Below are 24,094 nucleotides of genomic sequence, written 5' to 3' on the forward strand. Positions count from 1 at the left end.
AGGTTCCCAGGCATCGCAACAGTATTTACCATGTTTCTATAGTTCTCAAATCCTGAGTTTGTAACAGAGCAAACAGCAGTAGTTTGGGTCCTTGTTACTCAGGACAGCTTTTGCTCTAGCTGCTTTTGTGCCTGGTTTATCTGACTGGTGTGGGGCCGAACCCTGAAACAGACTCAAGTGTGGGAGCTCAGGGGTAGGATCTCTGCTGCCGCTGTGACCCACAGTGGGCTCAGGAGGGAGGCTGGCGTCCCCCGGCACCCCATGGGATGGGCACTTTAGAAATGGCTTTCTTTTCATTAGAAACCTTGAAGGCCAAGGTTCCAGGTTTCATTGGATGCTTCATGGGGGTGTCAAAGCCCTGTGAGGGTATCCAGAGCTGTGTGAGCTCTTTGGATATCCAGCAGTTGGGCTGCTTTTCCCATGCTTGGGAAGTGAAGAGTTGCTGGACTCAGCTGCAACAACCCCATTTCCTAACTTCAGTTAAGATTTTCTGTTTAGGGAGTTTATTTCAAATGCAAGGTATGTTTTGATATGCTTTTTATTTACCCTGGATATTCAGGTAGTTTTATTTAATGACTGAAAGCCATTTAAAATGCTTTTTCCAGCCCATTTTGCATGAAACTCAGTGTTCCTTCAAAAATCAAATCCATTTTTCAGACATGTGGGGTGCCTGTGGGAACATGAAATAGCAATCTGACAAGAAACCCTAAATTAAATAACTTCTTAAGTAAAAGAGGCATGGTGGGGTATACTGCTCAGCAGGAAGGGCTGTCATGTAACACCCAGGCTGTATTTGGCTGCAGATAAACAATATGTTGATTCTCTTTAGCTTCATAAGAATGAACTGGGTTTTAGGAAGATGATGTGGAGAAGGCAGGAGAAGAGCAGAGGCTGCCTGTGGAAGCTGGAGCTGCTGGGGGCTTTTGTGTGAGGTTTGCCAGCACGGGAGGAATACGATGAGCTGACTCTGAGTCTCTGCCGTAAAAACCAAGCTGCTGCTTGCTCGGAGTAACTGCAAAGCAAACACAAGTGTATCCTCAAGAAGTCTCCAGTGCTGTCTCATGGAGAAGGGGCTGCTCTGGGTGTACTGACACTGGAATGCTCGTGTGCCCTGGACGTGTCTGGCACTACAGAGATGCTGCATTGCACTGGTATCCCTGATCCAGAGGAGCCTCCAAGATGGTCCAAGGGCTGGGACAGCTCTGCTGTGGAGAAAGGGGAGGGAGTTGGGGCTGTGCAGCCCAGAGAAGAGATGGCTCCAGGGAGACCTTCCTGTGGCTGCTCAGGACTTCAAGGGGGCTTAGAGCAAAGATGGAGACTTTTGACCAGGGCCTGCAGGGACAGGACATGGGGCGATGGGTTTAAACTGGACGAGGGTGGGATGAGGTTGGACATAGGGGAGAAACGTGGTACCATGAGGGTGCTGAGGCGCTGGCACAGGGTCCCCAGAGAAGCTGTGGCTGCCCCATCCCTGGCAGTGCTCAAGGCCAGGTTGGACACAGGGGCTTGGAGCAAGCTGCTCCAGTGGAAGGGGTCCCTGCCTGTGGCAGGGGTTGGAGCTGGATCATCTCTGAAGGTCCCTTCCGATCCAGATGATTCTGTGAGTCCATGATCCTGTCATGAACACCCCTCATGCCCTGAGGAGCTGCTGCTTTGCAGCAGGAGAACAGCCTGAGCCCTGTCTGTGCCCTGTGTGAGCTCACAGCTGCCGGTGAGGGCTGAGCTCTGCCATCTGTGCACTCACAGCTCTAATGAGCTGCACAGTGCCAGCATCCCCTTGGGTCATCACCCTCTCCACTCTCCCCCAGCAGTGGGAAGGGTGCACAGCCCGTTTCCAGCCACCCTTACATGTTTTAGGGTGACAGAACATCACTGTCACCAAGGGTGACTTGTGACACCCCCTTGCCAGCCCCTCCTGCTGGGACAGCTGAGGGCACAGGAGTGTGCTGCTTGGAATGCTGCTGCCAGCAGCCATGGGGGGCAAGGAGCTTGGCATGATGTGAGGGCAGCCAGCACCAGCAGAGCTGCATGGCTGAGCCCCATGTCCTGCTGCTGGTGGGTCTTCGTGTTGTGCAAGTGTCATTGGTCAGAATGAAGCCCCCAGTGGTGGGATGGGTTTTTCTGCATCTTTATAAACAGCCCAACCACTATCAAGAACAAGAAATGCATCCCTTTTTTAACTGCAAGGAAAACTACCTTCAAACAAAGCCTTCCACAGCCCTGAAGAGCAGTCCAAAGGCTTTAATGTTCCCACAAGCTGATCTAGTGGAAGATACCCCTGCTTACTTGGGGGGGAGAGGGAACGTTGGACTGAATCTTTGAAGATCCCTTCCAACCTCAGCTGTTCTGAGTCCATGGTACTGTGAAACTCGATTTCTGGCTAATTCAAGAGATGTGTTTGGATGGCGGATGCATGTGATGTGCTGTCCTGCCCTTCCTGACCATCTGCACGGCTGTCTGTGGAGCTGATCCTGACTGCTGGGTCAGACAGCAGGGTGGGCCCCAGTGTGGGTGCTCCCCAGATGCAGCAGCCAGCTCGGGGGGGGGGGGGGGTCAGTGCTCAGCAGCACCCTGGTCAAGTGTAATTCTAAGGTTTTCTGGTGCATCTCCTGGAGAAGGAAAGCAGCCTCACAAGGTGAGTGTGCCCTGGGTGCAGGGCTGGCAGCTCACTCAGCCTGGGGCAGGCGGGCATCCCCTGTGTCCCTGAGGGGCTGGTGCCTGGGGGAGCCCTCCAGTGTGGGATGGAAAAGTGGGACCACACTTCTGGAGTGAGGACAGCTGCCCCAGACGAGCCCTGGCCAAGCCTGTGTGCCCCAGCCCTGGCCTTCCCCCACCAACCGTGTGCACACAGGTCGGGGTTTTGATGCTCAGGGCACAGGGCTCCCCCAGGGACCTCCCTGCCCAACCCCAGCACCACAGAGTGACTGCTGCGTGCCCATCCTGTGCCTGTGCCGGGTCCAGCCCATCCTGGCAGTGTGGCAAGGCTGGCAGGGATGGACCCAGGGCACCGCTGTGGCCTCCGCTCCGGGCTGCTTGGCCCCAGGCTGTGGTATGGGCGAGGAGGGTGGCACCAGCCATGACTCTCAGGTCTGCCACCACCACGGGTTGTCTTCTGGGGGCTGAAGGTTATGCTTGGGTTGGGCTTGGGTGAGGAGTGTGTCTGGTCTGTGCCCCTGGGGCCACATCACCGGCTGCCCCCTTGCACATCATCACACTCCGTGGACCAGCTTTTGGGCTCAGAATGCTTTTTGGGCTGCTAGAGGTGCGGGGGGTGCTCAGGGCTGAGCCTGCCCCAGCTCGGGGGTGGCAGGACTCTACTCCTGCAGGACCCTTGCCCCACTCTCCCTTCCTCTCCTCTCTGCAGCACTCAACGCTGTCCCGCAAGTTTGTGGAGGTGATGTCCGAGTACAACGCCACGCAGACTGACTACCGGGAGCGCTGCAAGGGCAGGATCCAGAGGCAGCTGGAGATCAGTGAGTAAACCTGGAGGGGGAACGCAGCCGAGCCCTGGGCTCGTGTCCTACCCGGGCTCCCACAGATCCAAGCAGCTCCTGCCGCTGTGCAGAGCTCCCCCTTGGAAACCCACAGTGCACAGGGGCTGTGTTCTCACCCATGGGGGAACCAGGACACAGCTCCTGCTGGGAGATAGTCACAGAATCATAGAATGGCTTGGGTTGGAAGGGACCTTCAAAGGTCATCTATTTCAATGCCCCTGCAATGAGCAGGGACTTCATGTGGTGGTATTTGCATTTCAGTGTCAGACTGCATCCAGCAAAGCACAAAAAACCTCCCCTCAGGTTTTCCTAACTGCTGGGTAAAGAGCGCAAAGAGCACAGGGAGGATAATTTCTTCCTTGGTTACAGCTAATTTTGAACCCAGAGAAGCTGGCGGGGACTCCTGACTCCCATGTCTTGCCTTGCCTTTCCTCTGGGTGATTGTCATTGCCAGGGAACTGAACTAAACATAAAACCAGAGGACAGAGCTCTCGAAAAGGGGGCACTCAGTGCTCCCAGCAGCTTCCCTTGCTGGACAAGGAGCACAAGCCTCAGCGCCTGTTCGAGGCATCTCAAGGGCGCTGGTGGCTCCTGGCAGCAGCAGTGGTGTCTTCCTGTGTCTAAAGGTGGATGCCAGGTGACACCTCCAAGGATGTCACCAGCATGCACTGAGACCAGGAGGAGCCTGGTCCTGTGCCTGCCCACAAAACCTGCTGTCCTGGTGGTTCTCCGTGGCCATCAGTGACACTGAGTTTAGTTTTAATCATCTCCCAGCAAAGAAGAACCACACCACCGCTGTAATTAGGGGAATAAGCGAGCAAGCAAGGGAGATTAAAAGAGATTCTTGCAAATAATCTCATTTTCAGATGTGTTCATGGTTTTGGGGGCTCAAATGGAAGGGTCTGAATCCTAGTCCAGGGTTGGTTTTTTTCTCACAAGCAGATGTGTGGTTTTCTTCCCTTTCACAACTCACAGGGAATAATAAGGTAGGAGATTTTTGTGTCAGAATGGTGCTCTTGGTAGTCACCTGTGGGAATGTCCTTCAGGAGCTGCAGATGCCCAGGAATCTGCGTGCTCATGGTAGTTTCTTTGAAGGGCTAGAAGGAGACTTGGCTGTGCAAGCCTGTTAAGATTAGTCTTTATGAACTATAATAATAAGAGAAATGATTCACACTGGCTGAATGGAAAGATTGGCTGACGTGAAGCTCAGCAATGCCTTCATGTAAAGCAGGATGATGAGTGTGTCACTGCTCCAGCTGACCGGCTCACTCGTCAGCTAATGCCAGGCTGTCATCCCTCCAGCGAGAGGGATGGCTTGGAATGGAAACAGGAATTGAGGTATCCCTGTACCTCCCTTCTAAGAGAGAAAGTTTGAAAGGGCTTACTTAGGTCCTTATTGCCTGCAGACCTCAAAAAGCCTTTCTCTTGTTTTTCTGCTCCTGGATTTTGGAAGGACTCTAATGCTTTGCTTAACTTATGGAGCTATATTAAATGATCCCTTTCTTTGCTCTGTTTATCCTGTGGGGCTGTCAGTGCCTGGCAGAGTCTGAGGAGGTGCAAGGAAAAGGCTGCTCAGGACACACTGTGGTGCAGTGGCTGGGTGCAGGGGGGGTGTCCTAGTTAGTGATGATGAGGGACCAGCTTCCCCTTTGCGGGGAGGTGTGGAGCAGAGGCAGAGGCAGGATGGTGCAGGGAAGGTACCCAGTCCTGTGCACAGTCCTTTGCAAGAGCTGGGTTCCTCTGTCAGGACACTGAGAAATCCCTTCGGACAAAAAGGCTCCTCAAAAGCCACAAGATTATTGAGGTTTTATCAGGAGTGCTTCCTGGGCAGAGGGCTCTGTTTGTCCTGGTGTGTCCCTGTGGGGACCTTCAGTCCCTGCTGCTCTGGGGGCTTTTGGACATGTTACTTGGAATGGAGCTCAGCTGGAATGTGGTGACTGCAGGAAGCTCTGTGAAATCCTCAGCTCTCTTTTCAGCTGATGAATCCAAAGGTAGAAAGAGCCAGGAGCTCTGACACTGAAGCCAGCGAATCACTCAGGCTTTGAAAGTGTGAGAGCAGGGACTTCTCAGCTGCCCTGGGGAGGCTTCCCCACACCTGGTGAGCTTCTCCAGCCTGCAGGGATCTGCTTGCTCTGGAAGTATCACAGTATCACAGTATGTTAGAGATTGGAAGGGACCTCAAAAGATCATCTAGTCCAATCCCCCTGCCAGAGCAGGAACACCTAGATAAGGTCACACAGGAACATGTCCAGGCGGGTTTTGAATGTCTCCAAAGAAGGAGATTCCACAACCTCCCTGGGCAGCCTGTTCCAGTGTTCCGTCAGCCTCACTGAGAAGAAGTTTCTTCTCAGGTTTAAGTGGAACCTCTTGTGTTCCAGTTTGTACCCATTGCCCCTTGTCCTATCATTGTTTGCCACTGAGAAGAGCATGGCTCCATCCTCGTGACACTCCCCCTTTATATATTTATATACACTAATAAGGTCACCCCTCAATCTCCTCTTCTCCAAACTATAGAGACCCAGCTCCCTCACTCTTTCCTCATAAGGGAGATGCTCCACTCCCTTAATCATCTTAGTTGCCCTGCGCTGGACTCTCTCCAGCAGGTCCCTGTCCTTTTTAAACTGAGGGGCCCAGAACTGGACAGAAGTAGGACAGTCACAGAAGAAGTGGCGGTGTAGAGTCACTGCCCCAGGCCATAGCCACCCTGTGGGGCACCCCCCAGCCCTCCCAGCCTCTGCCCTGACGATGCCATGGGGGGATCCCAGGATGTGCTGTGTCACAGGGTTGGTGATGCCTGTCCTCTGCCTGGACCGTGCCTCCCTCAGCGGTGTCCCCACTGCGGTCTCTGCTGCTGGGAGCTGTGCACAAGCCTCTGGTGGGAAGTGTTGCTGCTTTGCTTTTTCCCTTGCTGTTTTGTCCATTATGACAAATCCGATGAGGTTTTGTTCCGGGGAAATTGGATTTGAAGCTTAGAGGAGCTTTCTCTGGTGGGCTTGGGGGTGCTGCCCAGACACTACTTGTTTTTACAAACAGTAGTAAATGCGAGACCAAGGAGCCAAAAATAAGGCATCTGCTGTCTCCAAAGGCCCTGTGAGAATTAATCAGCCTCTGCCTCCCTCTGCAAGACCAGGCTGACTGATGTGCAGAGAGGCAAGCTGTGCCTGTATCCCAGGCTGCCCGTCAGCCAGGAAGGTCTGGGGGCTGCTCTGGCCCTGGCAGCTCATGGTGCTGAGATGGGCGAATTAGGATTCCTGTGACACTTCCATGTCAGGAATGAGCAGTGTTTGTCTGAGCTGGAAGTGTGTCGCTGGATGGAAGTGCCAGCACAGCACTGGAGCTGGCCCCTGCAGCCAACTGAGCAGGAGGGTCCGAAGAGACAGGGAGGCTGGTGGCAGTTTGACAGGCTGGGCTGTTACAGACAGTCAGCTCATCCCACCCGCCCTGTAGGCAGTGTCAACCTGTCCCAGCTGCACTGGGTAACACTGCCCCGGCCACCCATGCGTGTAGAGCTGCATCTTCTTACAGCTTTGGGGGCACTAACAGGTCTTCACTGCTTAGACCAGCATCACACAGGACATTCACCTCTGTCCATGGGTCATGGACATGATTAGGCCTCGGCCACCCAGCCCATATCTGAGCCATGCTGCAGAGGTATGTCTTCAGCCCTGACTCTGGCCTTGTTCCCGAGGTAGACTCAGGTCTGCGTTCAAGATAACTTGTTTCCAGCCCTTTCTACTGAGACTTCAGATCTTTGTTGTACTCATGTCATAGGATCATGGACTCACAGATTGGTTTGGGTTGGAAGGGACCTTAAAGCTCATCCAGTTCCAACCCCTGCCATGGGCAGGGACCCCTTCCACTGGAGCATCTTGCTCCAAGCCCCTGTGTCCAACCTGGCCTTGAGCACTGCCAGGGATGGGGCAGCCACAGCTTCTCTGGGCACCCTGTGCCAGCGCCTCAGCACCCTCATGATACCACATTTCTTCCCTATGTCCAACCTCACCCTACCCTTAATCAGTTTAAAACCATTGTCTTGTGCTGGGGACCCCTGAGCTGGACGCAGAGCTCCAGGGGGTCTCAGGAGAGCAGAGCAGAGGCAGAGCATCCCCTGCCTCGACCTGCTGGTCACGCTGCTGGTGATCAGCCCAGGAGACACTTGGCTTTCTGGGCTGCAAGCACACACTGCTGGGCCATGTCCTGGTTGTCACCCACCAGTATCCCTGAGTCCTTCTTCACAGGGCTGCTCTCCGTCCATCCATCCATCCATCCATCCATCCATCCATCCATCCATCCGTCCATCCCTTTCTCCCTTTCTCCTTGCCTTCCTCCCTCCCTTCCTCTTTCTCTCCCCCAGTCTGTGCTGGTACTGGAGATTGCCCTGCCTCAGGTGCAGGACGTTGCATAGAAAGAGACATGTAGTGAAGTGTGAAGGTGTCCTTGTTTAAGGAGCTCCCCATGCAAGGTGGCAGTGTGTGCCATGCCTGTGGGGTGGTGGCCAGGCACAGCCGGGCAGGCAGGTCCCTCCACTGTGCTCCCTGGGCACTGCCGCATTTGTGGTGAAGGCTTGGACCAGGGTCAAGGTTTCTGGCATCTCCCCGAGTCCCTGGTGCAGTAGCACTGGAAGCAGGAGCACCATCCTGTGGGCTGTCCCTGCACTCTGCCACATCTCCTCCATCCCCCTTTCAGAGGTGCCCTGACCTCATCCTGCAGGATGGCACCGCTGACAGAGCCTGCAGGCAGTGTGTTGCAGGGGACCTGCTCCTGCCCGTCTTCCCCCATCTGCTCCTCGTCACACCAGTGGGATGTCTCCTGCCCTTTCTGCTCACCCTTCCCACTCCCCTGGGCAGCCCCAGCAGAAGCCTGCCCAGCGCTGCCATCTCTGCAGAGCACTGTAATTTCCCAGGTCCCACCTGGCTGTTAGCCTGAAGGACATGCTGAAATTCATGCTGGAGGATCAGTGTGACCACAGAGCGAGTAATCTCCCTGTGCTCTGTAGGAGTGTGGAGTGTGTCCATGAGGAAGGGAAGGCAACCATGTACAATGGGTGAATTGCTCCCAAAGGAGCAGGGCTGTGTTGCAAGGGGAAGGGCAGAGCCTGCTTTCTGGTAGGCAGCTGCAGTGCTAAAACTCAGGCAGCCCAGTGACTGCAGCAGTACCTGCCCAGCCAGCAAGCCCTGCTGAGCCTGGTGTCCTCTTCACCTTCAGCTAGGCCAGGATCTGCAACATCCCTGCTCTCCCTCCCTCCTCCTTCCCAGCCCACGAGCTGGGTCCTGGTGGCTGCTGATCCTTTGGCACCGATCCCTGCCCTGCAGGAACAGGTAGTGGCAGATGGGCTTTCTGGGTGAGCTGGGCTAAGCTGATTGCTTGACCCCCTAAAAAGAGGGTCGCAGGGCTGGTACAGAGCCAGGCTATGGGATGGCAGCTCACTGAACCACCTGGTGCACTCTCCAGGCTGGAAGCTTTGCTGCAGTAGGGAGATGCCATGGAGACAGGAGCACCCTGCAGTAAGGCTGCAGGACTTGTGGCTGTAGCAGGCTCATGGCTGACCTGTGTTGTGTCACTTGCAGCTGGGAGGACCACCACCAGTGAGGAGCTGGAGGACATGCTGGAGAGCGGCAACCCAGCCATCTTCTCCTCTGGGGTAAGCACTGGCTCGTCCTGGGGAGGGGCTGGGTGGATGTGCTGCCACAGTGGAGTTGAGCACAGCCTATGCAGCAGGGTTCTTGGGTCTTGCCTGAGGATGCTGCCTGAGCAGGGGCCAGAGGGTGGAGTGGGGTGCCTCTCTCTTGATGCCCAGCATCTGAGGGGCTGAGCACACTGCTCAGTGGCTCTGTCTTCTTGCAGATCATCATGGATTCAAACATTACCAAGCAGGCACTGAATGAGATTGAGACACGGCACAGCGAAATCATCAAACTGGAGAACAGCATCCGAGAGCTGCACGACATGTTCATGGACATGGCCATGCTGGTGGAGAGCCAGGTAGGGAAACACTGCGGCCCTGTGGCTGGCTCGCCTGGAGAAGTTGAAGGATGATGGGGCTGCCTGGGTGGGTGCTGAGAGGAAAAACTGCATCCGGGACTGGTGTGGGTACCACTGGGGCTGAGCTGGGCTCCTCAGGGCTGAACCACCCAGTCAGGGGCTGCGGCATGCCCAGGGCGAGAGGTTCTGTGATGGGCTCAGGAGGAGGGTAGCGGGTGACTGCCATGCAGATGGAGAGTCTCCATCTCCTCTGGAGCACTGGGCCCTGCTGGGTGAGCTTGGGGTGCCGCCAGACGTGGTGGTCCTGCCAGGCTGCCCCTGCCCTGGCCCGCAGTGCTCAGCCCCTGAGCTGGGCACATATTCGGTGTCTCTGCTCACCCCACTTCTTGCCCGCCACGCTGCCATGGCCCGAGGAGACATCAGTGGCAGGTAAAGCCGCGCTGAGCCCCTGCCGGTGCTGCATGCTCTGCTGTGCATGGCCATGCCCTGCATGCCTGCGGCTCTCGTGTGCTGCTAGTGCCTGCCTGTGGTTGGCAGGCAGGGTGGTTGTGGTGAGGTGGCGTTGGTGCCTGTCCTGTCTGCCCTGGGGGACAGATGTGGGGGGTTTGCAGTTCCCCGGCCCGCTCTAAGGGGTACACTGTGCCAGCACCCTGCGCTGCCCGGTGGGGTGGGAGGCTGGCACCAGGAGCAGAAGGGTGCTGGGCTGGCAGCGGGGCTGGCAGCTCCCTGCTCTGCCCCAGGCATGGCACAGGTGGGAAGGAGAAGGAGCAGTTTTAGGCGAGGCAGGGAGGAGCAGAAGCCTGGCGGGGTCAGTGCCTTGCGGGTAACACCCAATGCTCTCCTGCATTAGGCCAAGAAACGAGCATTGCAGAGCTGCTGGCCAGGACCTGCCGGCTCTGCAGCCCCTTTGTGCCATGCAGGAGGGCACTGGGCTTCAAGCCACCCACCCGCTGTCAACCCTGTCAGTGACATGAACTGTCAGGCTGTCTCCAGCTGCCACAGCACCTGGCTGCTTCCCTGTGTGTTCAGGATGGGGAGCTCACACCAGCCTGTGTCCCCATGTCCACAGCAGTCCGCATTCCCTGCCCAGCCCTGCAGCCAGCTGGCTGGCCGGGCAGAGCAGGGCAGGAGCTCTGGCAGGGCCCTGCAGTCCTTGGCAGCCTCACTGTGGGGCCCTGCACTCTCAGCAGGGTGCTGGTGCAGATGAGAGCAGTTGGTTGTCCCTGCATGTGCATGGTTTTGTGAGCATCCCACGTGGCACAGCTGATGCGGTCCCTGCTCCCCTGCCATGCCTCTGGTTCAGCAGCGTGGTGTCAGTGTAGATCCTGTTGTGGCTTTGATGTCACCTGAGATACTGGATAGGGCCGGAGACCCCTTGACCCTCACCCTTTCTTGCCTCCCTGCTGGGATGTGCACAGAGGTCCCAGCCCTTCTGGGACAGAGCCCCCAGTCCAGGGCACCGTGGGGCACCCACTGCCTGCTTCAGCTGAGGGTTCCTCTCTAACTCACAGGGCTGCTGGGCAGGGCAACGTCCACACGGTGCTGGGGAGCAGAGCAGGAAGGAGCTCACGTCTGCGTGCATGCGGGCACGTGGGCTCTGTCGCCGTTCTGCAGGGCGAGATGATTGACCGCATCGAGTACAACGTGGAGCACTCAGTGGACTACGTGGAGCGAGCTGTGTCCGACACCAAAAAAGCAGTGAAGTACCAGAGCAAAGCCAGACGGGTGAGTCATGGCACTGGCTGACTCCTCTGCCTGCCCCACTGCCTGCCCCAAGGATCGGGCAGCATGGCACAGCCTCACAGGTGCCTGGACTCTGCTTAACCCGACACCACTGCGTGCAGCACAGGTCCCACGGGTGTCACCAACTGAGGCAGAGCTCCCTGGCACAAGCTGTGTGAACAATGGCGATGAGCCATGAGAGGTGCTGCTTGGGGGGGAGAAAAGGGGACAGGGTGAATGGATACTGTGGGCCAGGCCTGCTGTGAGAGCCACATCCCTTTACAATACCGTAAACAGGCACGGTCCAGCTCTGACCCTGAGTGCAGAGGCAGCTGCCTGGTCCTGTGTCAGCTCAGGGACCTAGGAGCCACCAGTTCAGCTTTGCCAGCCCAGGGCTGAAGGGAGAGCTGGGGTGCCCATCTCTGCCCCTCTGGCTCCCAGGGTGCTGCTCATAGCCTGCCACGAGGAAACAGGAATGGGGCAGAGCGCAGCCCTGAGCGCTCAGTTTGCAGACCCCCAAACTCACAGTCCCCTCTCCCCTCTCTCCCTGCCGGTGCTGGGACACCTGAGCAGAAGAAGATCATGATCATTATCTGCTGCGTGATCCTGGGCATCGTCATCGCCTCCACCTTCGGTGGCATTTTCGGCTAGCCTCACCCCGCGGGACTGTTTGTGTGCGATGGACGGAGCTGCGTGTGCCGCGGGGCCGCAGCCGCACCGGAGCAAACCACGCAGCCCCGGAGCCTCCCAGCAGCATTTCAGTTTCTAATGCATGGTTGTTTGTGACGCTGTGTGTGCGGTGCGGTGCGTCTGTATGGAGGGAGCGCCAGCCCCGGGGCGTAGGCAGGGTGCAGGGGATGGTGATGGGCAGGAGGGGGACCCTGGGAGGGAACCCGAGTTCTCATCACTGCTCCAGCCTGCATGGCTGGCTGGGGACAGGGGTGCCCTTGGGCACTGCTGCTCCTCCTGTGCTGGGCAGTCTGCATTAGTGACAACCAAGGATGCAGGGTGTCAGGGCCCCCCAGGAGCACAGTGCCCAGTCAACCTCCCCCAACTTCCCCATTACCTCCAGCCAGAGCTCTCATGTCAGCTGTGTCTGTGCTTACAAACACCTTTCCTTGGGCTGCTTCTCCCACGGGACCCTTCCCCAGGGGTGTGCTCAGACAGGCGCTGCCTGTTCCTGTCCCTGTGCCTGGCTGCAGGGCTCTATCCCTCCTGCCCCTCCAAGGCAAGCCCTCCTCCCAGTGTGGGTACCAGGGGATGGATGTTCTGCTGCTGACAGTGGGTGCCTGATGGAGCAGTGTAGAACAGGCTGCTGCTCTGGGCTATCAGTTGCCTGGGGATGGGGACAGGCCACATGGGGACATGCTGCATGCTGGTGCTGGCCTGGTAGGTACTTCAAGGGCAGCACACTTTGCTGGCTGCTCTGCCTGCACCAAAGCTTCATTATTCTGTCAGCCCTGGCACACAGTGGCCCTGGCTCCTTCTGCCCAAGGGCTGGGATTTGGGGCTGGCTCTGATGCCCACAGTCCCTGGCAGCACTTGCCTGGGATCAGGGCTTCATCCAGCCTCACTTCTCCACATAGGCACCTATGGCTGGGGCTGAAGGCAGCCAAGCTTTCTCCTGTTGTGGTCCCTGGAGCAGCCCTTGTTGCATCCACACCCCTGCTAGCTAAGGAGCAGACTTCCTCCCCCTTGGTCCTACCAGTTCCTGAGCAGGGCAGTGCCTGACTCCCCCTTCCATCTCCCTGCCACCTCTTGGCACCTGCCTGCTCCTTCCAGTCTTGGCACACCACCCTTGTGCCTGTTCATCCCCCAGGCCATCCAGAGAGGACCCACACATGGCAGGATGTTGTGGAGGCACCTGGGTACCCTCTGCTGCACCCACTGTGTGGACACAGCCTCTGTGGTGGCCTGAGCCTACTGGCAGCTCCGAAGAACCCTGTGATGCCACTGTCTGTTTTCTTCAGGCTGGGAGCAGGGCTCTGCCCTTACATTCCTCTGTAGATTCCAGGGCTGCAGCTGGCCCATGCACATGCCAAAGCACCACTGAGGAACCCAGAGCAGGGCAGGCACTTGGAGCCACACACTGGGACAGGGTCTGGATGTAAGCCCAGATGCTGTAGCAGAAAAAGGGCAGCTGATGTCAGTGAGCACTCCAGCTGCAGCTGTGTTTCACCTCTCTGTTCCGACCAGGGTCCCTGTGCTCCTCCACCCTGGCTGGGTGCTGTAGCACAGGAGCTGGCCCTATGCATGGTGCCCATGGCTGGGGGGCAAGGAAGTGGGCTGTAGCCAAGACACAACACTACCTTCCTGAGACACAGCCCTGCCCAGCAGCAACCCAGACATGGCTCATTCCCTGCCACTGTTACCCCAGGTCCCACTGTACAACCCCTGGTTGCATTCAGCTGCCCTTGGGAAGCATGTCCAGCCCAGTCCCCTGCCCAGCACAGGGGTGCGACCATGGGAACAGCCACCTCTGGAGCCCCCTTCTTTCGCATCCCCACAACAAGAGATGTGAGCTACAGCGCTGCAGCCTGTGTGCACAAAAGGGCTTGGGGCATGGGGAGCCCCGCAAGAGGGAGCAGGCCAGCTCTGGAGCCCCTCCAGGGCAGGAGGCAGGCATGGGCAGGGTCCTTGACCTAAGGGGAGGGAGCTGGAAGTGATGTACAAGTACCTACTGCTCCTGCCCCAGTACAGTTCCCTGTCATCATACTCTGCTATGTTGAGCCACAAGAACGCTGGGCCCCCTCCTCTGGGAAGCAATAACACTGCTGACAGGGCTGCTCCTGGGTGGGCAGGCAGAACAGCTCCTCTCAGGCTCTCGCCCTGCAGCGATGCCCACTGCTAGCGCAAGGTGATCTTTTTATCTTCCAAGCAGCGGCTTTTGTGGCACAACACATGACATCAGGGCTTTGGCCCACCCCCATCAAGGCACAAGGCTAAGAACAGCACGAGGGGGCTCTGGCACTTGCTTCTTCATTGTTGGTACCACCACCACCACCACCAGCAGCCCGCCAGCAGCAGGAGCTGGACGGGGCCACAGTCGGCAGCTCCGCCGCTGGCACTTTGCTGGGATCCTGCAGGCAGTGGTGGTGCCAGGCTCCAGAACATGGGAGGCAGAGGAGCAGGCTGCCACTGCTGCCCCACAGGCAGGTTCACACTGTCCTCGCTGTGAGGGGAGGGTGTTTTGGTGCAATAATTACCCCTGCACTATGGGAAGCCCCGCCCAGTTCCTTTTTACCTACCTGTTGTTGCATGTACAGACCAAATCACCAACAGTGTGGTTGTGCTTTGGGGAGACATTTCACTTTTTCTTTCCAGCCCCTGACCTCAGACCGCTTGTCCTTTGGGTTACCCCACCTCTGTTCCAAGTGCCACCTGCCCTCCCAGCACCGGGAGCGTGTCGATGCAGTATTCCACAAACAGTGTGGGGCACGCACAGCTTGCACTCGAACTGGGGATTATTTTGGGGTTTTTTTAGTAATTATATGTACTTGAAAGCTTTCCAAGTCCCCTCTCCCCGTGGAGTTGTACTGTTGCTGTACTGTGAGCTAAGTGTCCTTGTTTTCTATGTGGATCTTGACCCTGGCTTGCTCTGTCTCACTGGGCTGGATGACACTGTATGTTGCCTCTCTTCTCCTTCACCCTTTCCCTTCCTGCTAGCCTCCCCTTCTCCCAAAGCTTTGGGTGCAAAACAGCTTCCCATTTTGTGGAATTTTTATGTAGAATAAACATTTGTAACTGTAAAGCTCTGGCTGGCACCTCTGTTTCAGGGGAAGGGAGGAGATGATGGGGAACAAGGGCTGGAGTGCAGACAGCCCTGGGAGAACTAAAGCATACAAGCTGGGCCTGATGCAAAGCGCTCACAGGACTGATTGCCATAGGAATAAAACTTCCGCCAGGAGGCAGACTTGCCCTCGTGGAACACACGTTTATGGTGCCTGGGAAGCTGGAAAGGAACTATGTGCTATGTTCCTACCTCAGTACTCCCCTGCAATGAGCACAAGATACAGGAGACCAGCGATAGTTCTGCCTCATTGACTGTTTAGTGGAGGGTGAACATAATGTCCTGCCTCACCTGGAGCTTCAGATGGTTCAGTGCACTCTCAAGGAACATAAACAGTGGCATTGCAGACACCAAGGGGCCTGAGCTCTGCCTGCCTTCACCAGGAAAAATGGCTGGAAGCTTCACAGTTGGCTGTTGGACAGCACTGGAGCCAGTTTACACCTTCAAGAGGCACAAAGATCTGTCCCAGCAAGTCCCAGGCCTGAAGTGTCCGCTTATGCCATCCATGAGAGGCTTGCTGGAGACATCAGCACGCTATATTCCGCGTCAGCAGTGTCCAAAGGAATTCAGAAGCAAGGGCGGCGCTTTCGACCCGTGTATTTTGTGTCTGGTCGCACTTCCCTGTGGAGAAAATGAGAACAACTAAGCCCAGTTGTTCTGGGAGGGGAAGGAAAGCAGGTTTATGGCAGGAGTTCGAGCAGGTGACAGCAGGCCAGACCAGCAGAGTCAGCCTCAGCTGAAGCAGCTGAACGTACTTGCCCTGTCGTCGTCTACGTTCCTTCTTCTCAAGGATCCAGTCCCGGCTTTTCTTCACAGACTTGCCCTTGGCATTTCGGAACCGTGTCCTGCAGAGAAAGCAGATAGCAGCTGGAGAGGAACTGACATGCGGGGGCACAGTTCTCTGCCCTGGAGGGTTGCCACCCAGAACTGGGCATGCCCTCTGCTTCACAAAACCAGGGAGTACCTCTCCTATGACCCTTGGGGTGAAGAGGGGTAGGTGGTCAAACAGTCCAGCTCCAGCCGCACTCAGGAAGAGGCTGCTTCCAGCCCTGGCTCTGAACCGAGGGATACCCACCCTCCATGGGCTGCAGCAGGCCAGCACTCCCCTGTGCCATTTCTGACACATCAGCAACATGCTGGGCAGTGGGACCTTGACGGAGTACAGACTTAAGCACAAGCACCTTCCCCTTGTCTGCTCTACTCCAAAGAAAGCAGACTAAGCTCTGGCTTCCCAGCAAACTGCCAGTTCTGCTATTACCTTCCACCACGAGGTACCCTGTGGACTAAGCGAGCATAGAAGTGGAGTGTAAGAGGCAGGAAAACAAGCCAGCCACAGGCTCCTGGCAGCCATGACGACTTTCCTCTGTTTTCTGTTCTGTCTCTCCCACTGGCTGCAGGAGGGGCTTCTCCCTGCACCACTACCATGGGAGGAGACCTGGACAGCAGGAGAAACCCACCAGGCCACAGCTAAGCAGAGTTAAGCAAACAATTTGACAGCAAAAGAAAGGCAACACCAGGCTTTAGGCACAGCAGGCTGCCTCCCCAACAGAAACCTCTATGCTTGCTGTCAGCAGCGCTGTAAATAGCCCCCCTCACATCACCACTGGCCTACACTACAGCACTGAGCTACAGAGCCAGGAGCTGGACAGAAAGTTCTAGGCTAAGCATCAACCACAGCAAAGCCCTCCAAGCTAACCTGTTCTGTTCCTTGTGTCTGGGCCCCTTCAAAAAGATAAAAGTAGTGCCCATGTGGGTTGCCAAGGGTCTTCCCTCTCTTCAGTCACTTCTCACATGGCAGCACTGTGGCCCTCAGTCAGCAAAACCCAGTCCTCATAAGCCACCCCACCCCTTAGAAAACTCTGCCCTTATAAGCCCCCCCGTACTTGGGGAGAACTACACGATACTACACCTCCTACACGATACCTCTCATTGGTGAACTTTGCCTGGTGCATCTCTTCTCCATCAGCACACTCAGTACCAAGGCCCTGAAAAGCAAATTTGAGAAGTTTTGCTCTCCTCTGGAACAAACAGAGCTAACAGTCATGTCACCTAAATTAAGGGGAAACCAGGGCTCTCTAAGAGAAAGGACCAGAGCAGGAACAAACTGGTCTTCCAGAAATTGTGGCAAAGAAACCGTATGTCAGGGAGAGCAGGGGTTGGTGAGACTGACAGCAAATGTATAAATGAAACCACACTGCATGTGCAGAGCTGCCTCGCTCCCATTCTTGCCCACATTACCAGCAGCCAGGAAGGCAATTCTGCTGTGCTGTGGAGCTGCTCACCTTTGGTAACGTGCCAGATACCCCAACAAAGAGACAAAGGAAGAACCTAAAAGAACAAGAATAAGGAGCATGAAGCTGGGATTCAGCATGTAATTCCCAGTCCCCAAGCAAGACTGGGATTTTTGTTTGTAACAGAGTTGGCTCTAATCTGTAACCTCTCTCCTGGACTATCACTGGAAGTGTTTAAGGCCAGGTTGGACAAGACTTTGAGCAACCCTGCTGTGGCAGAGGCTTGGAACTGGATGAGCTTTAAGGTGTCTTCTAACTCCCAACTGTTCTATGATTCTATGAATAACCTGGGGAAAAGAAAATCACTGCCAAACCCAGGCCTCACCCCCAAACACCCACATACACAGACGCACAAGACTCACTTCTTGGCTTTGGTGCTGTTTGGGTAATCTACCACCATTCCCCCAGTAAAGCCAGCTCTCATGGCCTGGGCAGTAATGAGCTCCAGCTGGAAAAAGAAGCACATGCAAGAGTTATTTAGTAGTCATCCACCAGCAATGCCCAAGACACCTCTTGGCTCAGCCACAGCTAACTTTGTGTGCCGAAGATGGGTTGTTCCTGCTCCTGTTCAACTCTGCACCACACTCCCAGCTGTGCAGTACCATCAGGACACCAGTTCCACTGCCTTCATTTGGTTCTCCCTGCTGCTCAGTCTAACCTGAGTTAATTGGCACAGCACACTTACTAGGAGAAGGATATTGGGCTGGATTTCCCAGCTCTAGGGAGTTACAGGACAGTGCTGATGACTGCAGGCCGGGCTTCAATCCCAGTCACAGAGCAGAAAATCCAGGACAGCAGATTCAGATTCTGTCCTGCCAATTTCTTTAATTTTAAGGCTCACCTCAAAACAACCTGTGAAGCCACAGAAACAGCATTCTCCTTATAGGTTTCTTTTTAGGGCTCTTGAAGAGCTTTACAAAGGGTGGGAAGGACAGAGAAACAGTTCTCACGTGGAGAAATTCAGAGCCCCAAAGAGCACACAGCTTCATTGCCCTGCTCTGCCTGCCCCTCTTCCCCACTGGGTGATGTCCTGTACCTGTTCTGAGTTCTCAGGGTACAGCTGCAGGACAGCTCGGGATCCTCGCGCCTACAGGAAATAGTGTCAGTGAGTCAGTGCAGGCAACCCCTCTGGTCACTCCATTCCCAGCCTAGACATGAGCACCCTCCTCCCCAAAGCCTCCTGGAGAAGTCTCCCAGGAGAGCTGTTCAGACTGCAGAGCCTGTTCCTCCACAGCACAAGGCACAGGCTTAACAGCAGGGATCAGAGAAGCACAAGAGACCATACAGGCAGGCAAGGAGATAGGAAATGGGTGCTCCTGCCAGTCCTCCACTTCAGAGCAGCATTTACTTACAATCCCTGACTTAAAATATCTTGCTAAAATGCACCAGTGAGGATGTAAAAGTAGGCAGAGGTCTGACTGGGAAAGCAGCACACTTACCAAGGCAGTATAAAGAGTTGAGAAGAATTGGTAAAGGCGTTTTGGAGGGCTGTGTGATTTCTTATCAGCATTACAAAGCCACTGCACTGCAGAAATACTGGGAAAGAAAACAAGACTCCTGGGACACTCAGCCATTGATTCTTTTGCAGAGCCTATCACCTCCATTAGTACCTCCAGCACTAATTCTCTCCATGTAGCTTTGCCTTCTGTTTTGCAGTTATACAAATCCCTCTGGAGACTCACTATGCCAAAACTCAGCAAGGTGCCGTAGTTATTCACGCACAGAAGAATTGCCAAGCATCCCCTTTAGGCCAGGTATTCAAATAATTCACTCAAGTACACAAACTGACCTGATACAGCCGTCAAACATGCCAGGCCTGAACGGAATGCCATCACCCATGTCTGCAAGGAGAAGGTCTCCTTTCACCTCCCTCTCCACGGCCACATCTGCACAGGGCAGAGCACAGCTCAGGCAACCACCTCACACCTTTGGGACCGCCCTGAGGCAAGGCAAGGGTGGCAGGGGGGGAGAACCGGCTCACCGAGCATGGCAGGACTGATGTCCATGCCAATCCAGTAGTGGCCCTCCTCAGAGATGTAATCCCCGCTCAGCCCAGAGCCGCAGCTGAAGGGAGGCAGAGGGACAGCAGGGCGGTTATGGGCCTGCTCTGCGGGCGATGCTGGCAGCCACACCGCTGCGGCCGCCCGGTTCTCTCCATCCCACCACAGACAGACGCCGATGCCCTCGGGCCGGGGTGCCCCCCCCCGTGTCCAGGCCCAGCGCTGTCCCAGCCGCCCCACATGCCACCGCGCTCACCCGACGTCCAGGAGGAGGCACGGCCGGTCCTGCGGCAGTCCCAGCAGCTCCACGGCCCGCTCCGACATCTGCGCCTGGATCTCCACCACCCGGGAGCTGTAAGGCACGGCCGGGGCGCGGGCAGCCGGGGGCAGCCGCCGCCTCCCCGCAGGGCTTCGCTCCCCAGCCGGGTCTCCCGGCAGGACCCCCCCACCCCGGCGGGTCCCCCCACTGCCCCAGAGCAAGACACTCCCGCACGCTCCCCGCCACAGCCTCCGCAACCATCACCCCGTCGTACTTCTGCGTGTACTTCCGCGCCTCGGCCTCATCGTAGAACTGCAAGGAGAAAGAGACGGAACCGATGAAATGAGACCAGACCCGCCCCGGCTCCCCCCGCAGCCGGGTCTCCTCTCCCCTCTCCGCTCACCAGCTCAGGCGGCCCCCGGTGCTCGGGCCGGCGGCCGCTGCCCGCCATGCTGCCGCGTGACGTCGCTGCCTCTTGACGTCACTGCCCCGCGCCGGGCGCGGAGGGCGCCGCTCCGCCCAAGATGGCGCCTGGAGGCCGCTGAGGCAGCTCGGCGGGATGGAGCCGGCAGTGCTCGGGCGCCTGTGGCGGCTCCTGCCCGCCGGTCCGGGAGTGCCGCGGCTCGGCCGCGCCCTGGCGCCGTCCCGCGGCGCGCAGGCGGGTGCCGGTGGATCTCCGCGGGCGCGCCATGACCTGTACGAGGTGCTGGGAGTCCCGGCCACAGCGACGGCGGCTCAGATCAAGACGGCGTATTACGAGCAGTCGTTCCGCTATCACCCTGACCGCAACGCCGGTAGCGCCGCCGCCGCCGCTCGGTTTGCCGCCGTCAGCGAGGCCTACCGGGTGCTGGGGAGCGCCACCCTGCGCCGCAAGTACGACTGCGGGCTCCTCAGCGCCGAGGACCTGCGCGGCGCCCCGCAGCCCTCGGGCCGCCCGGCGACCGCCGCAGCCCCACCGCCGCCCCGCGCCCCCTCCCGCCGCGGGCCCATTCCGCCGCCGTTCGACTTCGACGCCTTCTACCGGGCGCACTACGGGGAGCAGCTGGAGCGGGAGCGGGTGCTGCGGGCGCGGCGGGAGCAGCTGCGCCTCCGCCGGGAGGACTTCGCTGCCCAAGGACGCTTTCGGCTCCTCTCTGACCTCTCAGTCGGGCTCTTCTTACTGCTGGGTATTGCTCTCCTCTACGGCCTCAAGTGACAGCAGGGCCACGCCGGGCTGGAGGGCTGCCAGGTGACACAGGGTAGCTGGGGGCATCGCCTGCGTTCTCACAGTAGGCAGGCATCGTGCTGCTGCCCAGGCTGTGACACGTCACCTCTGCTGGTACAACCTTCAGACCGAGTACATGACCAGCAGGCTCCATGTGCAGGCCCTACTCCATGCTCTGTGACCAGACCCCTCTGTCAGCCTAACCTTCAGACACAGCAGGCAACTGGCAGGCACGGTACACACAGAGTGTGACCTCTGCAAGCGTGACCTGTCAATGGCATGTGACCACTGGATATCATCTGGGGGCTCTGCTCCACAGGCTGCAGTGTACCTCTGCTGGTAGCATGATCCTGCAGATGGGGTGTAGGGAACCAACAGGCTGCAGTGTGCCTCCTCTGCTGATATGGCCTACACACAGTGCCTGACAAGTGAATGAGGTTCCTGGACTCCGCTTTGCGAACTGTGACGTGTCCCCTCCACTGACACTACTGTCTGACCTTGCTGGGAGCCACATGCCTTTCCTAAACCACAGCACAGATTAAATGGCTGTTGGTGGTGTTTGCGTGTGGTGTGTGTTCATGGGGGTGCTCTCACTGGTGCTGATTTATGGCTCGCTGTGGTTTGCTGTTAATGGAGAGATTAACTCTCTGTGCTGTCACACCGATATCTTTGGAGAATTTTAGGAGTGTTGGTTTCCACACTGCATCATTGCCCTTGTTTGGCCCTCTTCAGGGCTTGCCCTGAAAGGAAGTCTTGGCATTGGCAGCCTGGAAGAAAGAAATCCAGGCTCGTGGCAGCTTATGTTCCTGATCAGTGTGTGACATCACCTGGAGGTGCTGCTCAAAACACTTCTGTGTTCAGAAGAACCTGTCCTGTCTAGGGCTTGCCAGGAACTTTGCACAAGCCCATCCCACATGGGCCTTTGTGGTTGGGAGTGGTACACTTCTGAGCACTGAGTGGCACTGCTTGTGTTTTACATGTATCTAAGCATCATTTGCACATAAGAGTATTTGCCTGTTTTAAGTACTGGAGTGTTGTAAGAACTAAAGGTTTTGTCTCTCGGAGCTGCTGCCTTTCCTCAGGTGAAAGCTTCACCTGTGCTATGCTGGTACTACATGAAATTAGTGAAGCTGCATGGTATTGAACTCCCAGTGTCCAAAGACATCATCTGCATTACTTTGCACTGGACTTGCTGGACCTGGCTGGCAGCAGTCTGCAGGAGCCAAGCCCTCACCACAGTGCTCCTGGGTTATGGGCTCTCCCAACACAAAATGTTAAAAGCAAATGCCCTGTGTTCTCCAGTTGTGGAGTTCTGTGGTGCGGAACTGAGCCTGCAGCAGCAGCTTCACAGGGACTGTAATGTCTGATGGTACAGGGTGTGTGCTGTACAGGAGAGCTTTCTGCCTTCTCTGGAAAGCACTGTACCACTTCCAGCTGCAGACTGTGGAGCCTGCTGTGTGTTTGGAGCAAATTCAGCCCAGCAACAGAGAGAGGTTCCCAGGATCCTCTCTGGTTGTCAGAGCATTGGTTACAGAGTGAAGGTCTCCGGTGTTGTGGCTCTGTGTCACATGCTGGTGCATTTTCATGGTATAAACCAAGTCACTTGAAGGAGCAGAGGCAGCTTCTCTGGCTAAGTTTGGCAGGAAACGTTCTTTTCCAGGCTGGATTGATCTTCCCTGAATCTGTGTAGTTCTGAAGCCTCAGGCTGTTCCCACAGGCAGAGTCTGAACCAGCTTCCTTGCAGAGAGAGGCTCTGGTATGGTACAGTGTGGAGCAGGAGGAGCAGGCAAGGTGGTGTACTGCCTGAATCGTTCTGCCCCATAGCACTGGGACAGAGAAGAGCTGCTCCAGTAAGCCAGCTGCTCTGTGTCTGATGCTTGGGTCTGAAGTTGGGAGGTGAAGTACCAAGGCACCATGAGTGAGCTCATCCACGTGACTTTGAGCAGTTCCTATTACTGGTTCTTCATTTCTCCGTAAGTTCTCTTGAGCATTAAAGATACCCAGCCATAAACTGGTGACAAAGTGACACATCTTTCTTTTTGTGGGCTTGGGTGGTAAATATTCCTTGTACTTGCTGGAAAATTGGAGGGTATTGTTCAAGCTGGTGTTCCACATGGTGTCTGCAGCAGGCAGAGGAAGAGGGTAGGGAGAGGGGGTCCTGTTTCCCTGCGGTCATGCTGGGAGGGGTGGGAATGCTGTCTGCAGTCAGTGGGGAATGGGTAGGATGGCCTCCCTAAGCCACTGGGGGCTTCAATCCTGCCTGCTGTAGCCCTGTTCTGTGCTGCCTCTGACACAGTACTTGCTGTGTACGTGTGATGTACCCTCTGGAGAGGATCCAGAGAAGGGCCACAGAAATGATCCAAGGGCCGAGCATGTGTGAGGAAAGCCTGAGAGAATGGGATTTGTTCAGCCTTGGAAGAGGGAAGGTCAGGGAAGACCTTGTCATCATCATCCAGTATTTAAAGGGTGGCTACAAAGAAGATGGAGACCCCTCCCCTTTTACAAGCTAAATGAAAAGATGAGGGGTGATAGCCACAGGTTACCCCTGGGAAGATTCTGACTGGACACAAGAGGATGATTTTTCACAATGAAAACAATCAGCTGTTGGCATAATCTCCTCATGGAAGTGGTGACTCCCCAGAGTTGGACGCTTACTTAAGATTGGGCTGGGTGGGGTGCTGGGATGTCTAGTCTAGGCCATGCGTTCCCTAGAAAGGTTGGACAGATGATCCTTGAGGTCCCTTCCAACCTGGGATTCTCTTGATTCTTTTCCCTCCATCTGGAGAAGCTGGGCTGCCCTTTGGAAAGGAAGGGGTTAAGCTGGGCTCCTGCCTGGTTTCTTTGGGTGCCAGGTGGATAGTGAGCTGCAGGCTGTGTGAGCAGGGTCCTGAGCAGCACTGGGCGGGGGGGAAGGCAGCTCCCTCTCCTTTCGAAAGCATCCCCTGCAGGGACTTCTGTTAATGGAGTTAATGGTTAATAGAGTTTTCTCTGTTAACTGTGGGTGCTGCCACAGCGGGGGCCCAGCCCGGGGGTTTACAGCCCTGGGGCTGTGGCTCAAAGGGTCTCCTGAGGCTGGCCGTGCTGGGACACCCGTTCTCCCCCAGGAGGCCTGGTCCTCCTGCGCTGGAGGCTGCTGCCAGGCCCAGCAAGGGGCTGGGGAGCCAGGTCCCTGCTTGCCCTGCCCGGCCTTAGCTGTGCACTGGGGCTGAGCTGCCCCCAGGCTGCTGCCAGGGCCCTGCAGAAATGAATGCAGGTACACGCTTGAAGGCAACACTTCCTCCTCCTCGCCGAGGTGAGTGGGGGCACATTGACTCCTCTTGAGGTGGCCCTGCGGGACAGGCAGCACTTGGTG

At 56.6% G+C, this 24,094-nt stretch overlaps 3 protein-coding genes across 5 annotated transcripts in view; 2 read left to right on the forward strand and 1 right to left on the reverse strand.

Moving 5' to 3' along the window:
* STX1A (syntaxin 1A) overlaps nt 1–14,949 on the forward strand; it is a 59,660-nt gene extending 44,711 nt beyond the window's left edge. Inside the window, exons 6-10 of one of the 2 annotated variants that reach the window (XR_009728834.1) lie at nt 3,365–3,473; nt 9,062–9,135; nt 9,339–9,476; nt 10,988–11,201; nt 11,772–14,949. Coding sequence is in view for 1 of the 2 variants with exons in the window: in XM_061375772.1 (XP_061231756.1) it covers nt 3,365–3,473; nt 9,062–9,135; nt 9,339–9,476; nt 11,091–11,201; nt 11,772–11,849 (510 nt within the window). In the remaining variant the exon portion in view is untranslated. The remainder of the gene's footprint in view (nt 1–3,364; nt 3,474–9,061; nt 9,136–9,338; nt 9,477–10,987; nt 11,202–11,771) is intronic. The other variant, XM_061375772.1, reaches the window with a different exon arrangement.
* A 279-nt stretch (nt 14,950–15,228) lies between these two features.
* BUD23 (BUD23 rRNA methyltransferase and ribosome maturation factor) lies at nt 15,229–20,027 on the reverse strand. 2 transcript variants are annotated; one of them, XM_061375773.1, is made up of 12 exons: nt 19,942–20,027; nt 19,813–19,850; nt 19,536–19,631; nt 19,261–19,343; nt 19,069–19,165; nt 18,719–18,815; nt 18,316–18,366; nt 17,642–17,727; nt 17,271–17,316; nt 16,912–16,973; nt 15,744–15,833; nt 15,229–15,609 (listed from the first exon to the last, which is right to left on the reverse strand). In XM_061375773.1, the coding sequence occupies exons 1-12, from the start codon at nt 19,987–19,989 to the stop codon at nt 15,555–15,557; spliced, it is 849 nt and encodes a 282-aa protein (XP_061231757.1). In that variant the 5' UTR covers nt 19,990–20,027; the 3' UTR covers nt 15,229–15,554. The 2 variants fall into 2 exon arrangements, 1 of the variants encoding a protein (XP_061231757.1); XR_009728835.1 differs by lacking the exon at nt 17,271–17,316.
* Nucleotides 20,028–20,065: 38 nt separating this feature from the next.
* DNAJC30 (DnaJ heat shock protein family (Hsp40) member C30) lies at nt 20,066–21,300 on the forward strand. Its single transcript, XM_061375776.1, has one exon. It carries the CDS (start codon nt 20,098–20,100, stop codon nt 20,731–20,733), a length of 636 nt encoding a protein of 211 aa, XP_061231760.1. The 5' UTR covers nt 20,066–20,097; the 3' UTR covers nt 20,734–21,300.
* Nucleotides 21,301–24,094: the final 2,794 nt, after the last annotated feature.

Source organism: Neopsephotus bourkii, unplaced genomic scaffold (assembly GCF_033783945.1).
Source record: "Neopsephotus bourkii isolate Nb327-2 ecotype Australia unplaced genomic scaffold, CSIRO-AGI_Nbou_v1 NB_1675, whole genome shotgun sequence".
Taxonomy (NCBI): domain Eukaryota; kingdom Metazoa; phylum Chordata; class Aves; order Psittaciformes; family Psittacidae; genus Neopsephotus; species Neopsephotus bourkii.

Coding starts and splice junctions, on each gene's coding strand:
- BUD23 (XM_061375773.1), bottom strand. CDS start 19,989: ATGGCGGGCAGCGGCCGCCGGCCCGAGCACCGGGGGCCGCCTGAGCTG. Junction 19,851..19,941: donor ACCGGGGGCCGCCTGAGCTG/GTGAGCGGAGAG, acceptor TTCTCCTTGCAG/TTCTACGATGAGGCCGAGGC. Junction 16,974..17,270: donor TATCTGGCACGTTACCAAAG/GTGAGCAGCTCC, acceptor TTTGCTTTTCAG/GGCCTTGGTACTGAGTGTGC.
- DNAJC30 (XM_061375776.1), top strand. CDS start 20,098: ATGGAGCCGGCAGTGCTCGGGCGCCTGTGGCGGCTCCTGCCCGCCGGT.